We start from the raw sequence: 18,903 nt of genomic DNA on the forward strand, positions 1-18,903 counted from the left end.
GACAAAAATATTATACTTGGTCTTTTATTTATTAAGGAAAATGATCGAATCTATATATATACAATTCACTAAGGGCACGCAAGACACTGAGCGCAAAAAAGACACTGAGGGCACGCAAGACAGTGAGCGCAAGCAAGGCAGAGCCCCACCCGGCAACTCTAAGACCATGGGATACGCTCGACAGAGCCCCGCCCGCCAACTCTAACCCTCCTACCGCGTCATGGGATACGCACGACAGAGCCATGCACGCCAACTGTAACAGTCCTTCCGAGTCCAGTGTCGCTCTCGAGACACGCAACAACTCACCAAACACAGCCTCAGTCGCTTTTGTCTGTGCAAATGTCCACATGCACCTCTGAGCCACGTTGACATTACACCGCACGCAAGACAGAGAGCCATGATCGCCAACTCACAGAGCCCAGCCCGCCAACTCTAACTAAGGGCAAGCAAGACAGAGAGCGCATGCAAAACAGAGAGTCACGCCTGCCAACTCACAGAGCCTCACCCACCAACTCTAAGACCATGGGATACGCATGCATTTAGTGTATAAATGGATATAAATAATTGCATGTAAACGATTCGCCAAAATCTGTTAACGATTGTAAACGATACTGTTTAAAACATTATTGTTTTTTCATCAGAAAACTCGGTTTCCACGTTTACCTGTATTAGTTTAAATGGCACTTTTACTACTCGCAATAGGGCAAACGTGCTGACTTATCGTGTCGAGTGGGCAACACAGTGAATGCGGCGTCTATCTATATATGTCTATGTTTTCCGTAGTTTGCTACAGGAAGGTACTCTCTCGACCATTTGCATTGGTTTGCTATTTTTATTATACTGCGATGGTGGTTTCCTAAGCCTTTATTATACTGAATTCCTTTCTCACCGTTTTCCATTCCTATTCTTACACCGCCGTATGCTACGGCGGGCTTCGACTAGTATTACATATTTGTGAGTGGCAAAAGTATGTGAACCTTTGCTTTCAGTATCTGGTGTGACCCCCCTTTGCAGCAATAACTGCAACTAAACGTTTCCGGTAACTTTTGATCATTCCTGCACACCGGCTTGGAGGAAGTTTAGTCCATTCCTAAGTACAGAACAGCTTCAACTCTGGGATGTTGGTGGGTTTCCTCACATTAACTGCTTGCTTCAGGTACTTCCACATTTCGATTGGTTTAAGGTCAGGACTTTGACTTGGCCATTCCAAAACATTAACTTTATTCTTCTTTAACCATTCTTTGGTAGAGCGACTTGTGTGCTTAGGGTCGTTGTCTTGCTGCATTACCCACCTTCTCTTGAGATTCAGTTCATGGACAGATGTCCTGACATTTTTCTTTAGAATTCTCTGATATAATTCAGAATTTATTGTTCCATCAATGAAGGGAAGCCGTCCTGGCCCAGATGCAGCAAAACAGGCCCAAACCATGATACTACATCATGTTTCACAAATGGGGTAAGGTTCTTATGCTGGAATGCAGTGTTTTCCTTTCTCCAAACATAACGCTTTTCATTTAAACCAAAAAGTTCTATTTTGGTCTCATCCGTCCATAAAACATTCTTCTAATAGCCTTCTGGTTTGTCCACGTGATCTTTAGCAAACTGCAGATGAGCAGCAATGTTTTTTTTGGAGAACAGTGGGTTTCTCCTTGCAACCCTGCCATGCACACCATTGTTGTTCAGTGTTCTCCTGATGGTGGACTCATGAACATGAACATTAGCCAATGTGAGAGAAGCCTTTAGTTGCTTAGAAGTTACCCTGGGGTCCTTTGTGACCTCGCCAACTATTACACGCCTTGCTCTTGGAGTGATCTTTGTTGGTCGACCACTCCTGGGGAGGGTAACAATGGTCTTGAATCTCCTCCATTTGCACACAATTTGTCTGACTGTGGATTGGTGGAGTCCAAACTCTTTAGAGATGGTTTTGTAACCTGTTCCACCCTGATGAGCATCAACAACTCTTTTTCTGAGGTCCTCAGAAATCTCCTTTGTTCGTGCCATGATACACTTCCACAAACATGTGTTGTGAAGAGCAGACTTTGATAGATCCCTGTTCTTTAAATAACACAGGGTGCCCACTCACACCTGATTGTCATCCCATCGATTAAAAACACCTGACTCTAATTTCACCTTCAAACTAACTGCTAATCCTAGAGGTTCACATACTTTTGCCACTCACAAATATGTAATATTTGATCATTTTCCTCAATAAATAAATGACCAAGTATAATATTTTTGTCTGATTTGTTTAACTGGTTTCTCTTTATCTACTTTTAGGACTTGAGTGAAAATCTGATGATGTTTTAGGTCATATTTATGCAGAAATATAGAACATTCTAAAGGGTTCACAGACTTTCAAGCACAACTGTATAATTCCAATCTTTCCCTATATTCACAAGGGTTTCTTAGAAAGAAATTCATTTGCGCTCCACAATCTAATAAAGCAACCTCTGAAACGGATTTTGGGTTTTACGGCAACACCACATTCTCATCATTTAGGTTATGCCAGAAGCAACTAAAAAGACAAATATTAGATTAGGTTATATTGTAAAATGTTTAAAAGAATTAAGAGACATAAGGGTCAGACTGTGTAATGTGCAAGTAAGAATGCATGTGGAGAACCTTCTGCAGCTTCTTCACCATGCTACAAAAACGACATAGAAGCAGTGCAAAGGAGAGCTACCACAATGGTAAAAGGCAGGCCCTAAGGGTATTAAACCTGTTTTTTTCTTGAGCAGCGAAGGCTGTGTGAGGTTTGATCCAGGTTTTCAAAATTCTCAATGGCATTGGTGAAGCTGATTCATCAGAATTATTTTGATTAAATGGTGAATTGCGAACTTAAGATCATAAATTGTCTACTCTTATTTGTGGATCTTCTTTTATTCTTATATCCTGAAAAACCAATCTGAGGTAGGGAATTAGTGAAGATTTATGTAGGATGAGAGCAAGTATCATTCACTTACTGTCAGTCCACTTCTCTTGCATCAGACACAGCAATGTCAATAAGACTTTCTTTCATGTAGCAACAAACATCTTGTGGGAATTTCCACAAACTCCCCGGCCGACTGCGTTCTCACATAGTAGCTGTTTATACAATTCAGAACTGACACAGATATCCAGTAGTGATTTACTGCTCAAATTCATAAACCAGAAATCTCAATTAGGTATCTTTGTAATTCAGCACATCCATCCATCCATTATCTAACCCGCTATATCCTAACTACAGGGTCACGGGGGTCTGCTGGAGCCAGTCCCAGCCAACAAAGGGCGCAAGGCAGGAACAAATCCCAGGCAGGGTGCCAGCCCACCGCAGGGCACACACACACAAAACCACAAACCAAGCACTCACTAGGTACAATTTAGGCTCGCCAATGCACCTAACCTGCATGTCTTTGGACTGTGGGAGGAAACTGGAGCACCCAGAGGAAACCCACGCAGACACGGGGAGAACATGCAAACTCCACAAAGCGAACCCAGGTCTCCTTATTGCAAGGCAGCAGCGCTACCACTGCGCCACTGTGCCGCCTTGGGAGAAAGTGTTAAACGTAAACTGCAAAGGCATCATGGTTTTTCATTTTGTTTGTAGTTTAGCTGCCAGACACATGAAAATGATTACAATTTTATCAGAGCCTTGACCTCCTTGTTGTTGTCATTTTTTTCTTGCTTTTCAATTTTCTGCCATTTTTTGTTTACCTGAAGGCTATCTATTGAAGAGGAATACATAACAAAGAGCTGTGCGAGGATGATGTTCAGATAGCATTGCTAAACTGGGGCACATGTCATATCATGTTTGTTGTTTTACGACAGGGAGAGGAAATGGGGTGGCATCAACACCTTAAGAAAAAACCCACAAAGAAAGAAAGCTTACTCTTGAGTGAAAAGGTTTATTCTTGTGAAACTTTCACAGATCTTTAAATTTCAGTGATGGTTGGGGAGTGGTGGGGTTATTACAAAGTTGACAATATTTAAAAGAAAATGTAATGAATTTGTGCAAAACATCTGCATTATATAAATAATGTAAATAGTGAACACATGTGAAGTGCTAAAGACATTTCAGTTAACACATTGTAGAGATCTGAGACACATAATGGACATACCGGCATCCTGGCAGTTGAGGAGAGTGATCTATTACCCTTATGGAAGGACAACATGGATGGATGCATCTCCCAGCCGGGGTGGTACCTGTTCCCTTTCTCAGTTGAGGAGAGACTATAATGCACTAGGGGAGACGGCATCCAAGGAGTAGTTGTTACCCCAGTGAGATGGGTGGCAGTACTCATTTGGTTTGGCTCCAGTCTAGACACCCACAGGGCTGAATGAGACTTGCATTATGGGAAGGCAGCCCTGTTGAGTTCCTCAGGGACCAACAGGGGGTGCTGTGGAAAGAGACAGCCTGTAATTGTGGAAGAGAGTCTCTTTAAAGGTATTGAGCTTAATTAGAGTAAACCTATTTGAACCTGGGACTGTTTGGGTGCCAGTGTGTCTAGGGGTTTGGGGTTGAATCACATCCCCTAGTAGTCACAACATTCATTGCAATGAGAAATGAATATGTAACTAGTGCCATAATTAGAATGAAAAAGAAAATTACATTTTACTGTTAAAGACATCTGTAAACACTGAAAATTGTAAAGTGTTCCCTTTCCTTAACAACTGAGAAAATAAACAAATAAGTAAGCAACAATATAAATGAAGAAAGAATTGCAACATAGATTGTTGACAGATTGAGGAATAAAAATCAATGCAGAGTAAAGCAGCAATCTTTAGACAATACTGAAAGTGCACAAGTGGTTCGCTTACTGTGAATGACAGCTAATGCTTCACAATAGATTTTTGGTTGCATACACAGTTTGGCATATTTGCAGTGGAAGCTGTGTTGTCTGGCCCACCCAGTAATGTTGATGTAAATCGGAGAGCACAAATAGCCGCCCTGTGCATTTGATCCATGTTATGCTATAGCTGTATCTTTTTCTGTTTCTTCTACTTCGAAGCAAGCCCACAACCATTTATTTTTAACATCTTATTCTATTGCAGATGCATTTTCCCCAGTCTTAAACTACTTTGATTCTGTTTTGAACACAGACTTGAAATTGTGCTCACAGAAAACTCATGGCATCTCACAGAAGTCAGTCTGCTGATGATTAGCTACCAGGCTACCCGGCTCACATATCATTGGTAACTGCCAGAATACTAATACATGACTAGATAAAATATTTATTAAACATAACCTGCATTGTTCCCCTTGACTTTTAATAAGATGGCATAACAAGCACTCAATAATTTTATGAATCTAAAATTCCTATACACTAGAAATCCAGCATGTTGCTGGAAAATTTTAGGCCCTGCCCTACTTCTCAGGATACCTTTCATGTATTGTGGGAATCTGGATCATACTGCTTTGTTATATAACCGAAGCAGAAACTGTGACAACATTTAAAAGGTAGAAAAAGATATTAGAACAACTTAGTAATTAACCAAATAAGCATGATGCACTGAATGGTTTCCACTGATTTGTCAATCTTTTAATGCTTTGATTTTCTAGACAAAAAAAAAAATGTGTCTGAATGGTGTCGCTGTGCGTAGTAGTAGTAGAATTGCCAAGTCTACAAAGTACAATAACATTGTTACTTACATGCCCAACTATCATGCAACACTTTGCCACTATCCAGAGCCATGATAAACAAGAATATATTAAAACAACAGTTTATTTTATTTAATAGGAAACAAAAATCCACTTTCCTAATGTACTCCCTCTCCAGCTATACTCCCAGTTACTGAAATGTATGTTCATTTACCCTGCTAAAAACAATCCCATCCCTCTATTTTCAAAGTGTCGTATCCATTTTAATGGTCTGTAGAATACATTTAATATGTTGAAACATACATCCCCTATACATGTTGTCTGTCAAAAATCAGAATTTATTAAGTACTTCTATGTAAGGATTGTGTAATGTATACTTTAAAGTCAAGTTCAGAGTTAGGGTGGGAGCCATTTGCTTTTTCTGACAATTAGCAAAATAAGCAAAAATAGAAGGAAATACTGAGTATTTAAAACATTTTCCAAAAAATATGATTCATAGTATCCAAACTATCTTGGCAGTGCTTATCCAGAGAGAAAATAATTAATATATCACCATTTCTCAGTAAGTGTTTTGATGTCTGTGAGAAAATCCCAATGCTGTCTGACTGACTAGTGGACCTATATGGTGTAAACTTCAATTCACTGTTACTCAGTTTCTCTTCCTGTACAAAAACACCTTAGCATATATATACTCACCGGAAATTTTATTAGGTACACCTTGCTAGTAACGGTTTGGACCCCCTTTTGCCTTCTGAACTGTCATAATTCTTGTGGCAAACATTCAGCAAGGTGCTGGAAACATTCGTCTGGGATTTTGGTCCACATTGACATGATTACATCACACTGTTGCTGCAGATTTGTCGGTTACACATCCATGACACAAATCTCTCATTCTACCACATACCAAAAGTTCATTACTGGACTGAGATCTGGTGACTGTGGAGGTCATTTGAGTACAGTGAACTCACTGTCATGTTCAAGAAACCAGTTTGAGATGATTTGAGCTTTGTGACATGGCACGTTATCCTGCTGGAAGTAGCCATCAGAAGACTGGGTACACTGTAGTCATAAAGGGATTGACATGGTCAGCAACAATAGTCAGGTCAACTGTGGTATTTAAATGATGTTCAGTTGGTACTAATATCCCCCACATCATTACACCACCATCATCAGAAAGGATCGGTAATACTGGGCAGGATGGACACATGCTTTCATGTTGTTGATGCCAAATTCTTACCCTACCGTTCGAATGTTGCAGCAGAAATCAATACTCATCAGACCAGGCGATGTTTTCCTAATCTACTGTTGTCCAATTTTGGTTAGCCTTTGTGAATTGTAGCCTCAGTTACTGTTTCTTAGTTGACAGGAGTGGCACCCGGTGTGGTCTCCTACTGCTGTAGCCCATCTGCTCCAAGGTTTTTAATGTGTTGTGCATTCAGAGATGTTCTTCTGCATACCTCGGGTGCAATAAGTGGTTATTGGAATTACAGTCTGGCCATTCTCCTCTGAACGCATATGATCCATTTGCTTGAAATCCAAGACTCTTCATCTCTCCTTGGTTTCCTGTATTCTGCATTTTTCTTTCACCAGTGACACAGGATTACCGTACACCTATTTACAGTGCACATTACTTTTGAGGGCAGCTATTCCTATTTATTTTATTCTAAGCAGTAAAGAATTTTGAATGTTTTAATAGTTTGCTGCTTTTGTTAGCTACTGTTTTGGCTCTTTTTACAACTGTTATCCCTCATGTTTGAAATTATGTTTTTCTAGCATTTAAACTAAATCTTATTCTACTTAATTTTATTACAAGCTTATCTGTGCAAATGTCAGAAAAAAAAGTTGTATCATATAATATCTTAGTGTAAATATTTCTTTTCTTTGCCAAAATGTCAACTTCACAATACTTCCACACTGCAGTAGTAGTAGAATTTTGAACTCTGTTAGCCATAATGGATGCAATGAGAAATCAGGCAAAAATTACATCTTGCCTGAAGAAGGGGCCTGAGTTGCCTCCAAAGCTTGCATATTGTAATCTGTTCAATTCGCCAAATAAAAGATGTCATTTTGTCTGACTTTTCATTGCATACTACGGTAGGAAATTTAAATCTGTGTTGAAACATAATGCCATCACTCCCTACTATGCCTATTCGTGTAATCTGACATCTACAAGTCCATAACACATAAAATCTGTAATTGCTGAATGTGACCTGCTGTCTGACTTAAGGCCATGTAGTGTGATGCTGACCTTTGACACTCAAGGTCAGAATGGATAGATAGGTTTAGTGTTGAGCTTTCTATTTAACTTTAGTACTAGGGTGTTGTACCGTGTTAGCCATTATGAATGTAGAGAAAAGCCAAGCAAAATGACACCTTTTATTGGCTAACTAAAAAGATTACAATATGCAAGTTTTCGAGCCAACTCAGGCCCCTTCTTCAGGCGAAAAGGGGCCTGAGTTGCCTCGAAAGCTTGCATATTGTAATCTTTTTATTTAACTTTAAAAATGCTAAACTGTCATTGTTTTTTTGGCCAATGCCTTTTCAATTATTTAGAGATATGTTTACTGTTGTAGCACAGGCAATTAAAGTGGCATGCTTGATGGGACACATAGTGAGCCACAGAGAGTTTAAAGCTGTATTTCTGGGGTTTACCATCCAATGCTTTTGCCACAACAATGTACCGCCTGTCTATTTCTGTTGCTCCTGTTAAATTTTAGAATGTATGAATTTCCAAACATGTCTATTCCAACAGGGTATAAATACAGTTACATCTTATCTCTAAATGCACAATGGTGTTTTCTTTCCGATATACAATGTAAAACAAAAGAATGGAATCTTTCATTTGAAACTTGCTGTGCTACTCATCTAAGATGGATTAAATTGTGAGTAATCAACGTAGACCTCAGTGTTATAGTTTGCAGTACACCATGCCGTGCTTATGGCTCTATTATATAACATTTGGTAAAAGCAGTGTTGATGTTTGCGATGCTGGAGTGACACATGCAATGAATTTTATTACTAAAAATGTTAGTGTTGTGCCAGCTTTTGCCATGACGGAGACATAGCCATTTGACATACATACATACAGACAGATGTGCGGTCACTTATCCTTTTGTTAAGGTGGATATTCCCTCAGTTCATTCAATCATTTTCCACATCCAGTTACACTAGTTCAGGGATGTTAAAGTAAGTACTTCATTTGAGGAGGATCAGCTATCTTACTAGTTAGACAGGGAACTTACAGTAAAAAACTTCAGATTTGTTCATTTCCACTGGTTTTGAACTTTGAGCCTCCTTTAATTACATAATTAACCATATTTTTGTATAAATACATTTTATCTTCCGTTTTTGTGGCTTTCTTGCTCTCATGTTTGAGCACCTCTTAATATCCACACAATAACAGAAGAGAACATTTACATGAGGTTAATTAACTGTATTTCAGCTGCCAATTTCAATGTCAAAAGAGTAAAACCCATGTCAAGTTTACTGATCTTTTTGAGGACACTGATCAGCAGTAGTCACATCTTGCACCTACAAAATGCCTGCAGTCAGGCCACCTCCTTCTGAATTTTTTATGGTACACCAATTAATAGTGTCACTTGAACTTGGCCCAGATAATGAATTACTTCCTATTATTACACCAACCAGGCCAAAAAATAAAGAGCTGAGCTTGTATATGGAGTATGATTTTCTGCATTCCATCTTAAGAGACCAGTTGAAAAACAGAAACTGGTAGAATATAATACTACAATAAATGTTCTGAATCAGAAGTGGACATTCCAGAAGCAATGGGGAGACAACACAGGAAGTGCCATGGATGTTTTTAAATAAAATTATGCCTTATTTTGTTAAGGTTTTCTTGTTCATCACTTTAATGATTGTTTGCTTTTACTTTTATAAGGTGGTTTAAGACTAATGAATAGTAGTTCTCTGTTATTTCTTTATAAAGCAATGTGTTAAGTAATTAAGTAAGTAATTAGGTAAGTTGAGTAATTAAATTAAGTAAGAATAAGAGTAAATCTGTTAAATTAGGTGATCACTGTGGTAGTGCTAATAAAGTGTGTTTAATTAAGGGGGAAAAGCAAAAACTCTTTAATAGAGGATAACGAGGGTCGAAGTCAGATGATTCAAGACACATAATTCAAGATAATACTAAATTGTGTCTTCATCATTACCATAAGTAAATAAATAAAAGAATAGTGCTGTAATGTAATATTGCACTGTTGTTGGCAACAACCCCTCTCCTTGTACCACCCTGTCAGTTCTTTATTATATGATGTTTAGGACATCCCTGTGACGCTGAATTCATGAATTGGTCAAAGTGGGTATGTTATGTTATGGAGTTATCTGACTGAGTGGTTTCTTTTACTTTTGCAGGCTTGGACTCATGCTGGGATCATGCTGAAACACAAGTTCAGTTTTTTGGTGGGATGTGCTTCAATTTCAGATGTTATAGCACAGGTAAAATCTATCCATCCATTATCCAACCCGCTATATCCTAACTACAGGGTCACGGGGGTCTACTGGAGCCAATCCCAGCCAACATACGGCACAAGGCAGGAAATAAATCCCGGGCAGGGTGCCAACTCACCGCAGGGCACGCACACACTCACCCACACACCAAGCACACACTAGGGACAATTGAGAATCGCCAATGCACCTGACCTGCAGGAAACACACGCAGATACGGGAAGAACATGCCAATTCCACGCAGGTTCGCTTCCCGGGTCTCCTAACTGCGAGGCAGCAGCGCTACCCACTGCGCCACCGTGCCGCCCTGGTAAAATCTATATATTTTTTTAAGTGCATTATGTTGTGCCATTCACAATAGTAGAATGGTGCCTTACTTTGCTAAATTAATTCAGATATTTAAATTACTGGAGGTATTGGTTAAAGGTGGGTAAATGTTAGGGTATATATGACCTTTAACTATCAGAAAGGTACTATTCAAATAAAATATGGCATAAATTATTATTCTTCTCTTCCTTTTCAACCTATTTTCGCAGCCCTTTCAACATACCTCTCACATACTTATATTTTTTACAGCATTTTCTGAGGTTAATTTAATATTAACAAAAATGTAGCTTTATTTACTTTGTTAGGAAAACAAAACACCCTGCATGAAATAAATTAACATTTGAAAGAGTGTTGATAATGGTAAGTGAAAATTCCAGAGGCCAGAATAAGAATACTAATAAGTGTATAGTTGGAAAAAGTGCAGAAGTCATAGTAGCCCATTTACTGTATATACAGTCTATTAATTGGTGGACAATGCAGTTTGTAATAAACAGTATATTTCTTTACTAAATCAAGGCAAAAGGAAAGAAAATTGCTGAATATGGAAAGGTTATTAATGAGTAAATTCGGAGAAAAAGGACTTTTGTATCTTATTATAAAAAATAGGTGAGAAAGTTATGTTGGTCTACTGTCATTAGCGGTCTTCATATGCTTAGATTTCTACCTTTTTATTTAACATTTAATGCAGAACACTAAAAGTTTTTCCTAGACTACACATCTCTATGAAAGCTCGTGTATAACGGTCCAATTTGTTCTCAGTTTCCACTAAATATATGTGTATGTCAGTGACATTAAAATTGTGAATTTTTATCTCAGTTAATTTTGTTTTGTTTCTTAATAGCAAACTGTACTCTCCAAACTCTGAAATGCATGAAATATTAAATATCACAAATGACGTAATTGAAATTAAAGTTCTGAATGTTTTTCTGCTTTAATTAAAATATATATAAATATATAGTAATGCGCTAAAAATATTGCTCCTGAAGTAAATTCTGTTAATTTCTGCTTCTCCCTGCTCCTGCAGATTGTCTTTGTTGCCATTCTGCTTCATAGTCATTTGGAGTGCCTGGAACCGCTTCTCATCCCAATCCTTTCCCTGTACATGGGAGCATTGGTGCGTTTCACCATCGTAGGACTAGGCTACTACAGAAACATTCATGATGTTATTCCTGATCGGAGTGGGCCTGAAGTTGGGGTAAGATTAAAAATGCTTTCTTTAGGAGATATTGTCAATGAACTAAAAGTTCCACTCAAACACTCAAATGTCATGGCAGTACACAGCAACAGGAGTGATCCAAGGCTGTCTCAGCCCTTTCCTGACAGACAACTGTGCTTTGCAATATGTACTCACGAATACATCCATAGTCAGTCACACAGGAACAGTTTTGAGCCGCCCATTAAGCTAATACATGTATTTGTGGAAAGGGAAATTGGAGTACCCAGAGAAAAAACAATGCAGACATGGAACAAATGTAATGCAAAAAAATATTCCTTAAGCTCAATCAGTGGAACATATAATAAATTGCTATGTATATTTCTAATTTATTTTTATTTGTACATAGGGCGATGCCACAATAAAGAAAATGCTCAGCTTCTGGTGGCCGTTAGCGCTTATACTTGCAACCCAGCGAATAAGCAGGCCCATTGTGAATCTGTTTGTGTCTCGGGATCTAAAAGGCAGCACTGCTGCCACTGAGGTAAGCGATTTTTCAGTGTTAAGCAGCTTAAAATTGAATATACCTTTATAATATTCAGTGATAAATACTGCAGCACTTTCTAACATTTTTTTGTCTCTTCTTATAGGCAGTGGCTGTTCTAACAGCAACTTATCCTGTAGGCCACATGCCTTATGGATGGCTTACGGAGCTTCGAGCTGTATATCCTGCCTTTGACAAGGTATGATTGTTTTACTCATATTTGTTTGATTATGAGCTTAAATCCTCTATACCGCTTCTTTATTACTATACAATTTGACTTCATTTAACATGACAAAAATTAAACAAAGTAAAGGTTAGACAAAGACATGTCACTTAAGATGGGCTTTTGTGCACACCAAATGTATGCTCATCAAAGAAAAATTGAAGTGTACTTCTGAGGAAATCAGATGATGTTCAATGGAATCTGCCCCTGATTGGCACACCATAAATCTCTACCATCAGTAATTCAGAATTATTAATCACAGTTTTTCACTTTCTCTTTGTCTTCTTCTTCCTCCTGTTCATCTTTTTCCACTTCTACACAGGGTGTATGTGCTTAATCAGCCCTCCCCAAACAGCTCGGTCCTGCACCTCCTTGCCAGTCAAGCATTTTTCCTTTAGACTTCAGTTTTTCTTTGTAATGGAAGCATATTCTCTATAGTAATTTTATGATTTTTGAAGAAATATGGCTAGTCCTGTTTATATGCAGTAGTACTTTTAGGGTTAGTTTTATACACTGCTATAATGGAAAGCTGGCAAATGTGAAACATCTCTCAATAGGTCACTGGCTCATGCCAGAACACCTAGACATTTACACAGAATTCAGTAAGTGCTACAACATCACTAAAAACCATTGACTGAAACAAACATGTAGATGTACTGTATGTGTTAACTATAGAACTATAGAAGCATTGGGAAATTTAAAAGAAGCTAAGAAATGTTACAAACAAAAAAATCAGCATATAGTTCCTTGTATTATTATGAACAAATGTTCTTAATGGATTATATGATTTTGGTAATGGATGAATGAATCACAACATTTGTAAATATAACAAAAATCTGAAAAATCTTTTGACCGGTAGGTCTAGTATTTTATGAGTAACCTGTTTTTGACAACAGGTTCAGTCTCATTGCAGTGTTTATTTGACATCGGTTTTGAACTATAACTGAATTATTTAAAATCCTCTGTACATTGCTATTTAAAAACCGAGTTCTTTGCCCAGTGTTTACTACTGGGTATCATTAGTACACCCTTACACGCTGTACTCCTTTTTGTAACTTCATTTAGTTTGCCCTTCAGAAACAATGAATTAATCAAAACAATACTACTACGACTACGACTACTACATACATGAGTTGTCTGCCTTTATGATGCTCTATTATGGTGTCGAGTATGTAGTTAATATCGTCTGTAGAATGTAAATAATTGAATGTCCTGAATAAAAATTTGTAGATTTTTAAGGCGACCTGTGTTTAATTTTATTATTCTAGTTTTCACTGTCTTATGTTGGCATTAATATCTTCTGCCAGATAAATGGAAATGAAATCAATTTATATATTTTATGAGAAAGAAATTTGTAAAATGGCTTTCAAACTCAACTAAAAATTTTTAAAAATCTAAACTTTTGCCTTTTATTCAGTGTTTTTTATAAATCAGTTTACGTCCTGTTTCACAAATCAGCAAAAAGATTTCACAAGATTCAGATTTTTAATTTATCACAGTAAGAAGTCATTCCTATCCTAAAATGTAAATGTAATTTTATAGATTTTTGAGTTCAGAAATGCAACATATAGTGTAATACTTTCTTTTATCAAAACCATGGAAAATCTTTGGCTAAGTTAAAAGAGTAAATATTTGAGTATGTATGTCTGTCATCAGACAATGCTGTATATCTTGGCTACACTCACATTCTTGATACAAATGAAGCATACATATTTACACCATTTGAAGTTTGTTTTTTTTTAAATCAATGCATGCAGTACAGCTTAAGCAAAGATAAGCACATACCACAGAGATGACACATTTGGGCATTTAGCTCATTCAGCTTCTTCCCATACACACTTTCCTTCCATGCTTAATATCCCATATAATTTTTTCAAATGACTGTGGAGCGATGATTCAGACATTGATAATAAAAGTTGAGGGTGTGCCATAACACATCTAGTGGTCCCAAACATCATTCTTTCAGAATCACAGGAGAATGAAGGCTGCTTTGTTTTATGCTATTTTTTGACTTGAATATCTCCTTTCATCTTGAGAACTTCATTCTTCCTCACAGGATAATTCATCTTCACGGTTGGATTCAGTATTGTCTTTGGTTTCAAAAGTTCCCTATTCTTTTGTACAGTAATTATTCTTTGTTTTATGGTCATGATCAAGGTATTGATCAAGAATATTTATGAACAGTAAATCCGTTATTCATTTTTGAAATGACTTATACTACCCTAAAGCCAAAACATTAAAGTATTTAAAGCAAACTTTATTTTAGCTTTCATCACAAACAGAAGTTCTTTTATCGAGGTTAAACCTTATTCACATTCCTTCCTTCTTTAGATCCGGTGATAGTAACAGTAATAATTAGTAATAAGAATTCTGAGGTTGTGAGGTAACAACAAGGGGAAATACATATGTATGTATGTATTTATTTTTATAAGTATGAATGTTTGTATGTATGTATCAAAGCTCACTAGGTAGATAGTGTGTGTATGTGTGCATAGTGTGTGAACATGTCTGAACCTGGTTGTTGTGTGTTGTTGGAATATCTAATTTCTCTTCTATTTCTTCCCACAATCAGCAATTATTTCAAGTAATCTTTTTCACTGCTAGATTAATTATGACCTAACAAATAACAAAACTCTTGAGTGACTCTTCAGAATTACCAAAACTGATAACTTTTAGACCCAATGTTAACAGTTTGGAGTAATGATTAATTATCAACAACTCCAGACTGGACAGTCTAAGTGAACTGGGTGTGTGCCTCATAATAAAATGGCACTCTCTCCAGCTTTGGTTGCGGCCTTACTCCCAACACTATCCTAAAATGGGGTCAGTCGGGTTCATTAAGTGGATGGACAATAAGAATATTAAGCAAAAAGTCAAAAGTACTCTGAGTGTGAAGAACATGTGTAATCACCCATTTGTAATTGTTGAATTGCTTTGTATGATACATCATACTGTTTTTCCTATATGATATAATAACACCATTTTAAGTGCAAGATCAATAAAAAGCCTTTTTGAGACCCTTTTGTTATTCAAACATAATTTTTTCCCTCTACTGACCAGTAACGTGTTAAGTGACTCTGTATTCAGGAGCTTTTCATTTCTTTTGTTACATTAGTTTATTATTTGCTTTCTGCATTTCATTTTTCTGGTTGGGAATTTATTTTTCAACAATATGAGAAAAAAAATAAGTTTGGATTTGTACAATTAACAACAGTGCTAGATGAATTAAATCTCTAGACCTGGTAATAAAGCTGCCTTGTGACTGATTAAACCAAACAGACAAAACCAAAACCTTAAAAACAAAAAGTAAATATGTTTATTGTCTGTGATGTTGTTTTTCTTCACCTTTCATGATCCTAGCCCACTTAATTGTTTCTGGATTATCTAATTTTTACTTTTAATTAAAGATGTTTATGATACTGATGTAGAAGGTTTGACTGTACTTTGTTGAATAATATATTGTAATTATTTATTAATAAGTAATATTTGTCTTTTTTCTTCTAGAATAATCCGAGCAATAAACTTGTAACTAGTGGGGCAACTGTCACCAAATCACACATCAAGAAGTTCACCTTTGTTTGCTTGGCTCTGTCCGTGACGGTAGGCTGATTTACTCTCCAGTTGAGCTATTTGAGAACCTTGTGCTGCACACAGCATGTTGTGCAAACTATAAAGTTTAATTATGCTTGTGTAATGTGTCTATCGAGACGGCTATAATCCGACTCCTGGCAGCTGTGTCATGGAAATTTGCTTTCTGATTGTAGTATCAGGTAAGGGGTGAAATATGCAATGTTCCAGGGAAACAGAGACCCTCTAATGAACTCTTTGAACTCCCTGAAAGGTTCAAAAAGAAAATAATACGGGACCCAGAAAATATATTTTTAAAACATGTTATAGTGTTACAGATCACCCATTGCCCATTACTGAGTTTGAGAAATTGTGCTCAAATCCAAAATTGAGATTAACTTTTAGGTTTTTCTTTTTAATTACTGCCTGCCTTGTCCTCAAAATGGCATGCTTCTGCTTTCCATGCTCTTAACTAAGTAGAAAAAAAAATTAGATGCTTGTAAATTTTAGATTTGCATCTAAAAAAACAATGAAAATGTTCCAAAAGAAGAAATGTCAACTAAAAGGTTTGCTTTTGCTGAAGCTAACATCCGCATTGCTATTGCATATGAGTTTTGCTTTCCTGCACATGTGTCATGAAAAGTAGCTGTTCTGCATGATGCTGGTCAGAAGGACAAGGAGGTTACGTGCCTTTTATTTACAAACTTGGTATAAATGTATGATATGATTTGTCTGTTAAGATATGAATAATCTAAGTGTAGCGCTATATAAATGTAATGAATTATTATTATTATTATTATTAATGGTATTATACATAGCTAATTGTATTTTCCATTGTAGCAGAGTACGACACTGCAGGACAGGAGTATTTTGTTGATCACATGCATGTTAATTGTCTCTAAACCATTGTTTAGCATTACTTTGTGTTCAGTAAAACAGTTTTTTGTAATACTGGGTATGAACAGGGTATTAAGAAAGAATGCCTAGGTTGAACCTTTGCTCACAAATCAGTCAGTTTTGACAAACTTTCATATAAACACAGTATGCAACTTTTTAATATCAAACTTGCTGCACTACACATTGGTGAAAGTCTTATTGCTTTTTATTCTGTGTGGTATTTAGCACATTGTGGGTTTGTAATATCACTTTATATCCATCTTCATTTATTAGTTCATTTATTTTTGTCCCTATTAATAAAAGTAAAAACAGCTGTGCTTATATGTGAGTGAGAGTGCAATACAGTGGGCAGGGGCTCCATCCAGGGATGGTTCCAACCTTTTACCCAAACCTGCTAGAATAGGCTACAACCCGCTGTGGTCCTAAACTTGAATTCAGAGGAAACCGAATGGATATGTAGATGAATGGATGGATGGATATACAGTATTTGGAATTATTTTAGATCACCTTGTAGAAATCTATTTTCACTTTGAGATTAAAGAGTCTTTGTCTGTGGATCGGTGTCAAAGATAATAATAATAATAATTCTTCACATTTATATGGCACTTTTCTCACCACTTAAAAGAATCTGAATTAAATCCATTGAGATGCAATGATGTATACGTGTAATAATAAAATCTGCAGATGGATGATTATATATTGCAAGTAAAACATAATCCTTAACGTGTACCGCAAATAAAATATTGTCAACACCATTGTCAACACCATTGTTTAATTTTACTCTTACTTTCCATATTTGTAACCAATCCATAGAAGTTAATGGCTAATGGCAGTGCCACTTGGACACAGACCTTTATCTTGAGAGATGATCACACACCATCACTCAACATTTCTCATACTATAGAATTAAACAGGTATACAGGGTGGTCCAGATCTAATTGTGCAGATCCAGATCATCTGGATGACTTTGATTTATGTGGGGACGACTCCTGTTCAGCGCAAAGACAATTCTTCATGTTGTCAGTTCGCACACTTCTCGATGGTCTACTAGCCAGTGAGAATTGGCAGCATTGTGATTTATATGTATGAGTTTAATTAGCATCGACGTGCATTCACACACATTTATATATTGATTGTGACTTTATAAAGATTGTGGACTCTGGCCCGGACACACACAGATGGACAACATAGTTTCACCCAACACACCGTTTATTTACAATATTTACAAAGTCTACCGTACTCACAAACCCCAGTGCCTCTTGCACCAATCCCCCAATGTCCAGGCCACACAGTCCTGTGCCTCTCTTTTTCCTGGCCGCCTCCAGTCCTCACTTCAGCTCCGTCCTCTTCCACCCGACTTCCGCCAATGACTGGCCACCACGCGCACATTTTTTCCCAAAAATTAGCATTAGAAAATCAGGTGCGCGTCATACACGAGGAAATGTGCGTGTCATACACGAGGAAACTTCTTCTGCTTGGGCGCGCTCTCTCTTGCTCGCCCACTCGCACTCTCTCTCGCTCGACAGTGCTCGCTCTCTCTCTAAACGCATCCTATACAATCACAACGCGCGTCGTACACGTGGCAAAACTTTTTTTGCGATTTTCTTTGTAAAAATTAGGGTGCACATCATACACGAGGACGCGTGGTACATGAGTAAATACGGTATTACTTTAATTTAACAACAATTTAAATTCAGTTTGAATCTGAGTTATGAACACTATGTTGATTTTATGCTTAAGCATCCTGATATTTTTGATAATGACACTTTATCTCATGGAGTTGGAAAAGCAGATTGCGTTTTTTCCATTGTGGTTTAGCACTGATTCAGTGTTATCTGAAACAACACTTTCTTTCCTTCACATAAATTTAATTTTTCTTTTCAACCCCACCACCTTCACGGCTGCTAAATGAACAAAATGATTGATAATTATGACTAAATATGTCCAGTAAAGCTCTACAATATGCCTTAGCATTACTTTCAGTCGTTATGTATTCCTCCTCTTAAAAAAAAGTTTTATTTGTAAGTAAAAATTAGAAGTAACTATTTGAAAAGCATATGAAATTCAGTGGGGAAAATAACAATTATTAGATTATGTGTGTTTGTTCATATCCGTGGCTTGCCATAAATTGAACATTTTAAACT

General features: G+C 37.1%; 1 protein-coding gene across 1 annotated transcript in view; it reads left to right on the top strand.

The window, feature by feature from the left end:
• Positions 1-18,903, top strand: part of ankhb (ANKH inorganic pyrophosphate transport regulator b) — a 192,828-nt gene that overhangs the window by 130,767 nt on the left and 43,158 nt on the right. The window contains exons 4-8 of the mRNA XM_039754879.1: positions 9,956-10,039; positions 11,400-11,570; positions 11,938-12,072; positions 12,179-12,271; positions 15,800-15,895. Coding sequence (XP_039610813.1) covers positions 9,956-10,039; positions 11,400-11,570; positions 11,938-12,072; positions 12,179-12,271; positions 15,800-15,895 — 579 coding nt within the window. The remainder of the gene's footprint in view (positions 1-9,955; positions 10,040-11,399; positions 11,571-11,937; positions 12,073-12,178; positions 12,272-15,799; positions 15,896-18,903) is intronic.

Source organism: Polypterus senegalus, chromosome 5, assembly GCF_016835505.1.
Source record: "Polypterus senegalus isolate Bchr_013 chromosome 5, ASM1683550v1, whole genome shotgun sequence".
Lineage (NCBI taxonomy): Eukaryota > Metazoa > Chordata > Cladistia > Polypteriformes > Polypteridae > Polypterus > Polypterus senegalus.